The sequence below is a fragment of the Eulemur rufifrons genome, chromosome 9 (assembly GCF_041146395.1).
Source record: "Eulemur rufifrons isolate Redbay chromosome 9, OSU_ERuf_1, whole genome shotgun sequence".
Classification (NCBI taxonomy): Eukaryota; Metazoa; Chordata; class Mammalia; order Primates; family Lemuridae; genus Eulemur; species Eulemur rufifrons.
The window spans coordinates 37,871,021-37,878,014 of NC_090991.1; the positions used below are offsets into that span (position 1 = coordinate 37,871,021).

Here is a 6,994-nt window from a genome sequence, read left to right on the forward strand (position 1 = left end):
TCAGCAGTCGGCAGGCTTGCTGGCAGAAGGCTGAGTGGCTGTAGCCTCACGGGTAATTGGGGTGGTGGGTTTGGCCTCACTGGGCTGGCAGGGACCCTCCTCTGAGGCCTCCGCCTTGCAGGGGGACGAGTCAGCACAATCGGGTCCGCTGGAAGTGAACTTCTTGCAATCCCGTTTGCAGGAGTCTGACTCAGCGCAAGGCCGGCGGGCACAGACAGGGCGGTAAGAGTAGGAAGTGAGGTAGGCTGGGCGGCGCTGGATGGAGTAGCAGGGGCGGTAGCAGGCAGGACGGTAGGAGATGGATGTCACATACGGCTGCCTGTAAGAGATGAGTCCAGAGCAGATCGGGCGGCAGACTGGGCGGCAGATCGGTCGGTAGGAAACTGCAGGACTGCAAGGCCGTTTGCAGGAACTGGGTATGTAGAAAGTCCGAGGGCAAGTTGGTTGGCAGATGGCAGATGCGGAAGACCCCGGCCGGCAGCAGAGAGGTTGGCAGGAAGTGGATGGGCAGGAAACAGGCTCACAGCCAACTGAACGACAGCGCTTGACCACGTAGCAGGTAGGCTGGCACGGGCTGGACACACAGACAGCCGGTGAGCAGGGGCTGGGCTCAGAGCAGATGGGTTGGCAGACACTGGAGACGCAACAAGAAGGCTCCTGGCAAGGGCTGGAGATACAAGGCGGCTCACAGGGGCTCGGAACACAGCAGACAGGGCGGAGGCAGACGGGCTCACAGACCAGGGCCACGCAGGGAGCCGGCTGGCAGACGCTGGGCTCTGAGCAGGATGGCTCACAAGGACTGGGGTCACAGCAGACAGCCTGGCAGCTACCGGACACAGAGCAGATAGAGGGACCACAGCTAGGTGTCGGGCACACTGGCTGACAGCAAACGGGCTCACAGACCACGGGTTGGCAGGAACTGGGCACGGCGCACACAGCTGAGCAGCAACTGGGTTCACAGATGACTGGCTGGCAACAGCTGGGTTTGCAGAGGACAGGCTGGCAAGATGTGGGCACACAGAGGACCGGCTGGCAGGAAGTGGCCTCACAGCACACTGGTTGGGCACAGCTGCTCTCGGGACAAGTAGGTTCACAAATGGTGGCCTCGCAGCACAGGGGTTGGGCACAGCTACTCACGGAGCAAGAAGGTTCACAAATGGTGGCCTCGCAGCACAGGGGTTGGGCACAGCTGCTCACAGAGCAAGAAGGTTCACAAACGGTGGCCTCGCAGCACACAGGTTGGCAGCAGCTGCTCACGGGACAAGAGGGCTGACAGCATTGTGGATTGCAGCTGGGTGACCCGCAGCTATCTTGACAAGTCACCAGCTGCCACGTCTGGCTCCGGCAGGAACTGGGCAAGCAGATGGGCCCTCCACAGCTCACCTCGGTGGAGCAGAGCGAGATGGCTGGCACGGATGGGCATTTCCTGGAACAGCAGCTGCCAGACATGGTGGAGGTGGCTGTGCTTCCTTGTGAGTGCCAAGAGGTGGCTGCCTGACTGTGACAGCTCTCTGAGACCCTCACTTTTATACCCCCTCACTGGCACATGCTGTTTTGGGCCCCTGCATCTTTTCCTCATTGCTGTTTGGGCCAGTTTGCAGAGGAACATCTTATTATACCAATGATTGTTGATCTGCAGGCTGTTTGCCTACTCATAAAGGAGCGTTTATTTATTGACTTGCTAAATTTGGAGTCCTCAGAGCTATAGGTAGCCTTAGAATAAGCACTATCACCTCCAAGCTGGATGATCTATATTTCTGAGCATCACGAACAGGGAAAGAAGAATGAAACTGATAATTTATCCACCTTCTAGTGTTCTGTACAAGGCCCTGGGTTGGGCACAGAGGACGCCCAAATGAATAACACCCTTCTCATGGGTCCCACTGTCCAGTTGGCAGACAAGCTGCAGACAAACTCTCTGCAACACAACGGCAAGTTCAACAACAGACACACAGGGATTAGTAGAGAAGAGCAGTGGTGACCTTGGTCAGGAGGGGCACACCTGGCTGCATTTTAAACACCTGCACCTTACAGCAATGATGGTCCTTAAAACCATCAGCAACCCCACCAGGCAGAGATTCTTCTCCCTCGTTAGAGATGGAGAGATGGGGGCAGAGGGTGAGAGGTTTCAGTCCCTTGCTAAAGAGCACACACAGCCCACCCCCGATCCAGGGCTGCTGTCTTTCCTCCTCACCAGCCTGTCTAGATCAACCTTTCTTGGTAGACTTCATCAAAGTCACACATCACGGGATCAGCCCCCTGCCATCCTCCATCCTGTCCTAGGAGCAGCCCTGCCCCAGGACATTGGCTCGACTTGTCCCTGGAAAGCACCTGACCCATCCTCTCTGCTCCTCTTCGAACATTCAGGAGACCTCCAGGGCCCTCCTTGCCTTTGGAGATCTTGACAGTTCCTAAAAAAAGATGCCTCCAAGACCCAAAAGATAAAGAGGAAAAATCAGAGGTTACGGGTGGCTTCCCATGTTTGTCTCTCAAAGACATTGTGAGCAGAAGATTCATCTCAGCTACTGCCTGAGACAGAGGAGGAGAGAAATGAACCCAAGATTTCTAAACACCAAGGCCTGACATCCTGGCTCAGTGAAGGGCCGACCTCGCCTCCACCACACATTTTTATCATCAATGCAAAAAGTAGGCTCTCCCTGGGAAAAGCTGAGCCATCATGCCAACCATTCATCCCCGCTTCCTTCATTGATTTTTGCAATCATTGATTCAATTTCTCTTTTATTCATTCATTCAACTCAGCCAACACTGAGTTCTGTGTGACAGATACAAAACAAATGAGCTGTAATTCTAGCCACAAGGAACCCAAATGTAGAAGAGAGATAGACACATCCATAAATATTTATGGCATAGCATTCAAGTGCTATGAAAGAGGGATGCATGGGGTGCTCTGGGGGGTTGGGGGAAGTTAAGGAAACCTTCTCAAGCAACATGATGGCTCAAGGAAGAAGGCTGGAAAGGGGTGGTAAGGGCAGGAAAAGAATGAGCTGTAGAAACCAAAGATACAAGAGCATGATACATCTGGGAAGTCCCAAATGGTCCAACATAGCCAGGATGACAAGCTCAAGGGGACAGGAAGGGATGGTGATGGGAGTAGAGGGGTTACTGGGCACCCAATCATGAAAGGCCTTGCAGACCATGATTAAGAAGTTGGATTTTATAGTGATACCTCAAGGTTCAAGCAGGGGAATAACTTGACCAGGATTGCCCTATGGAAAGTTCTGTCTGGCTGTGTGAGGACAAGTCTGGAGGCAGGAAGACCATTGGGGGTCTGGGGCAATTATTCGAAAGCTTCACAGTGACAACCTGAACTGGGCAGTGCCTTGGGGCTGGAGCAATAGGAGAGGCTTCAAAGTAAAGAGGGAGCATCTACAGGTCTTAGTGGTTGAACATGGAAAATTAGGATCAGCAGATGCCGTTTTTTTCAACGTGATTCTCAGCAAGCAGGCACAGGGGACTTTTGAACAGCCTGCCAAGGGGAAGGTAGAGCAGGAGCTCCCAAGACCCTGCTCCCTGCCCCTTGACATCACATAACACCACGAGGACAAGGACTTTGTTCACTGATGTATACCCAGCACCCAGAGCAGTGTCGGATACCTAGGAGGTGCACAATTAATATTTATTGAGTGAATAAATGAGAACCTCTGTGAATAGCTAAGAAGGGCAACCCTTTATCAGCAATTCAGAGAAATCACTACCTCCACTCATGCATCCAGGAGACATGACCATGAGCAATAGGATAATCAGATGCTCTGATTCACAACTGCTCCATGCAGACTTGCTGGCCTCCAGACAAGTGTGTCCTCTTGGCAGCTCCTGCTCTGGCTGTGACTTTGTCCTGGGGGTTAAGAGCCAGCTCCTAGGAGGCCAATTGCAGCCAGAGCAAAAACGACTTAAATAGTAGAGTCCGAAACTGAACCAGGGCAGTTGAATCTCAAATTCTCTCCAAAAGGAGACATACTAATATTGCTGGGTTTGTAAATGAAAACAAAAAAAAACTAAAACACAATGAGCTACTACTGTACACCTGCTAGAATGGCTAGGAATAAAAAGGCTGACAATACCAAGTGTTAGCAAGGACATGAAGACATTGCAACTGTCAGACATCGCTGGTTGAAATACAAAATGGTACAGCCACTTTGCAAAATGATTTGGTAGATTCTCATAAAGTTAAACATTCACTGACCATTTTCCCAGCAATCTAACTCCTAGGCATTTATCCAAAATAAACACAACATACATTCTCACAAAAGCTTGTACATAGCAGCTTTATGAACATAGAATGTTCATAGCAGCTTTATTCGTAATAGCCAAAAACTTAAAACAACCCAAATGCCCATGAGTAGGTGAGTGTATTTTTTAATGTAGTTCATCCATACAACAGAACACTAGTCAATAAAGAGGAATAAATTATTAATACCTGCAACAGCATGGATAAATATAAAAAATGTTATGCTAAGTAAAAAAGAATTCACACTGTAGGATTTCTTCTATATGAAATTCTAGAAATACTGAAATCTGTAGTAACATAAAGAACAGACTGATGGTTGCCAGAGAGTGAAGATGGGGGAGTTGACTACAAGGGGAAACTAGGGAATTTGTAGGGTGACAGAAAGTTCCACATCTTGAGTGCAGTGGTGGTTACATAAGTATATACAATTGTCAAATCACATCACGCTGCACACTAAAAATGGGAGCATTTTATTATATGTAAATTATATTTCAATAAAGTTGACATAAAAAACCAAAATTTTAAAAAGGCAAAAAAGTAAAAGCGGCATAATCCCAGTTTGATTTGTAAATATGCTTAGAAAGGAGTCTGGAAATATACATATCAGTAATCAACTCTGAGTTCGGTGAGCATTCCAGGAGCCATTATTTCTTCTTTATATTTTGTGTGTTTTTTCATATTTTAGGGACCATTGTTATGTTTATTTTCAGAAAAAAATTTCATCTGTTTTTCAGATGAAATATTGCTTTATAGGAGTAAAAATAAATATTGTTCTTCCAGGGCAAGAACAGAATTAGTTTTATTCCACATGTAACTTAAGATCATTTCATCATGAGGTTGAATGGACAATATTGAATTTTAACCTCCCAGGTGGGCCCACACACCTTGGTCAGGGATCACTCTGTTGGGGCCCAGTTTGAATTGGCAGATGTTCACTCGCTCCCTCCTCCTTGGGACTCGGGCCAAAGAAATTCATCTGGTTCTGGGACAAGACAACCTAACACAGAAAAATGAGACTGGGCAAAGCATGGGGTTGAAAGAATTGCCCAGAGCATCCTCAAAAACTGCGTTCACAAGCTTTGCCACAGAATTCCAGAATCAAGCTTGTTTTACCAGAGTCTCCTCCCCTTTCTGTGCCAGGAAGTTCTGACCCAGCCCGACGGCCTCTTGCAGAGTCGGGCTAGGAGAACCGTGGCACAGAAGGAAGCCATGCCCCGATCAGGATTAAATTTGGCCAGCGTCAGCCACTCACCCAGGAACTTATAAAAACACAGGTCCCAGGGCACCCTAGGCCCTGGAGCTAATGGATCAAATCTCTAATGTGAAGCCCAGGGATCTGTAGTTTTAAAAGCCTCCTGAGTGAATCTCATGCAGAAGATGGAAGCTTCAGTCTACATGTATGTTTCTCAAACTTCAGTGCATAAGAATGATCTGACATTCTTGTTAAAAACACAGATTTCAGGCCACACTCCTGTGGATTCTGATTCTATGTGTCTCAGGGAGGGCCCCAGAATCTCCAGTTTTAACTAGCCCCTGGGTGATGATTCCCTTGCAGGCGATCCACCAATCACGTTTAAAAAACCCTAGTGCGGATGCCAGAGTAAAGTTGGTCAAGGAAGAGGCAAGAGAACTAATTAGGTTATGCCAGTATGCTCGAATTTATTAAGAGGCTAACAAAAACTGGGGATTTTGGCATCTCAAAAGCAGTAGAAATCCAGGCAGGGGATTGGTCCCAAAGACACCTTGAAGAAGAGAGTGGCTTACGGTACCAGACATTTAACTTCATGCGAATAAAGCACTGGAGATTTACCCTCTGAGCTCAGGGAGCACTTTGTTGGGACCCCGTTTTAATTTCTCGCCAGGATATGGCTCTTGTTCTCGGTGCCTTGAAACTCCAGGACAGGCGTTGGAGAACAAGCCCTTCTCTACAAATAACAGCAGAGCCGGGACACTGTCTTTCGGACGTGGAAAGTTCTGGAAATGAGGGGCTCTCCCTCAGGGGCAGATGGAGGCTTTCGGTGGGACTGCGTCGGTGGTGGGGCAAAGGTCTTCACTTGGTGTCGCACACCGGCGAGGGCTGACAGCACACAGGGCCACAGCACCCGGATCCACAGCAGCTGCCCCCGCAGCCAGATCCACAGCAAGAAGAGCCACAGCAGCTGCCACCACAGCCCGATCCACAGCAAGAAGAGCCACAGCAGCTGCCACCACAGCCAGAGCCTCCGCAGCCCGAGCCTCCACAGCCCGAGCCTCCGCAGCCCGAGCCTCCGCAGCCGCAGCACGACCCGCAGCAGCCGCAGCAGGCCGGCTGGCAGCAGCACTCTTCACAGCAGGTTTGGTCCTGAGCGCAGCAGGTGAAGCAGTCCCCCGGGCAGCACCCCATGGTCCTGGCTGGTCAGGTCGCAGGTCAGTCTCGCCGCCCGGGTCCCCCCAGACTGACCGTGGCCGGCTGGACCACAGCTTTTATATCCCCTCACCCAGGGGTGTTGGCACACGGGACAGGATATTTTCTTTGTTATTATTTATGCCAGTTCCTGTAAGAACATCTCATTAACCGGCTGTTTATTTTCCAGCCCTGAGTACCTCAACTCGTAAAAAAAGCCCGACTCATTCCAACTGCTGTTTGTCCAGAGGGTAAAAATACATCTTGGAAAAGACGTGGCATCACGGCCAAACATCAGCCGGACGTCATCACCTCGGGGTGGAGAGAGGAAGGGGAAGGCCCTGGAATGGGAGGCTCGTTTC

General features: G+C 49.9%; 2 protein-coding genes across 2 annotated transcripts; both read right to left on the reverse strand.

The window, feature by feature from the left end:
• KRTAP16-1 (keratin associated protein 16-1) lies at positions 1-1,449 on the reverse strand. The gene has a single exon (XM_069481406.1). The coding sequence runs from the start codon at positions 1,447-1,449 to the stop codon at positions 1-3; it is 1,449 nt and encodes a 482-aa protein (XP_069337507.1).
• A 4,850-nt stretch (positions 1,450-6,299) lies between these two features.
• On the reverse strand, positions 6,300-6,632 carry KRTAP17-1 (keratin associated protein 17-1). The gene has a single exon (XM_069481834.1). The coding sequence runs from the start codon at positions 6,630-6,632 to the stop codon at positions 6,300-6,302; it is 333 nt and encodes a 110-aa protein (XP_069337935.1).
• Positions 6,633-6,994: the final 362 nt, after the last annotated feature.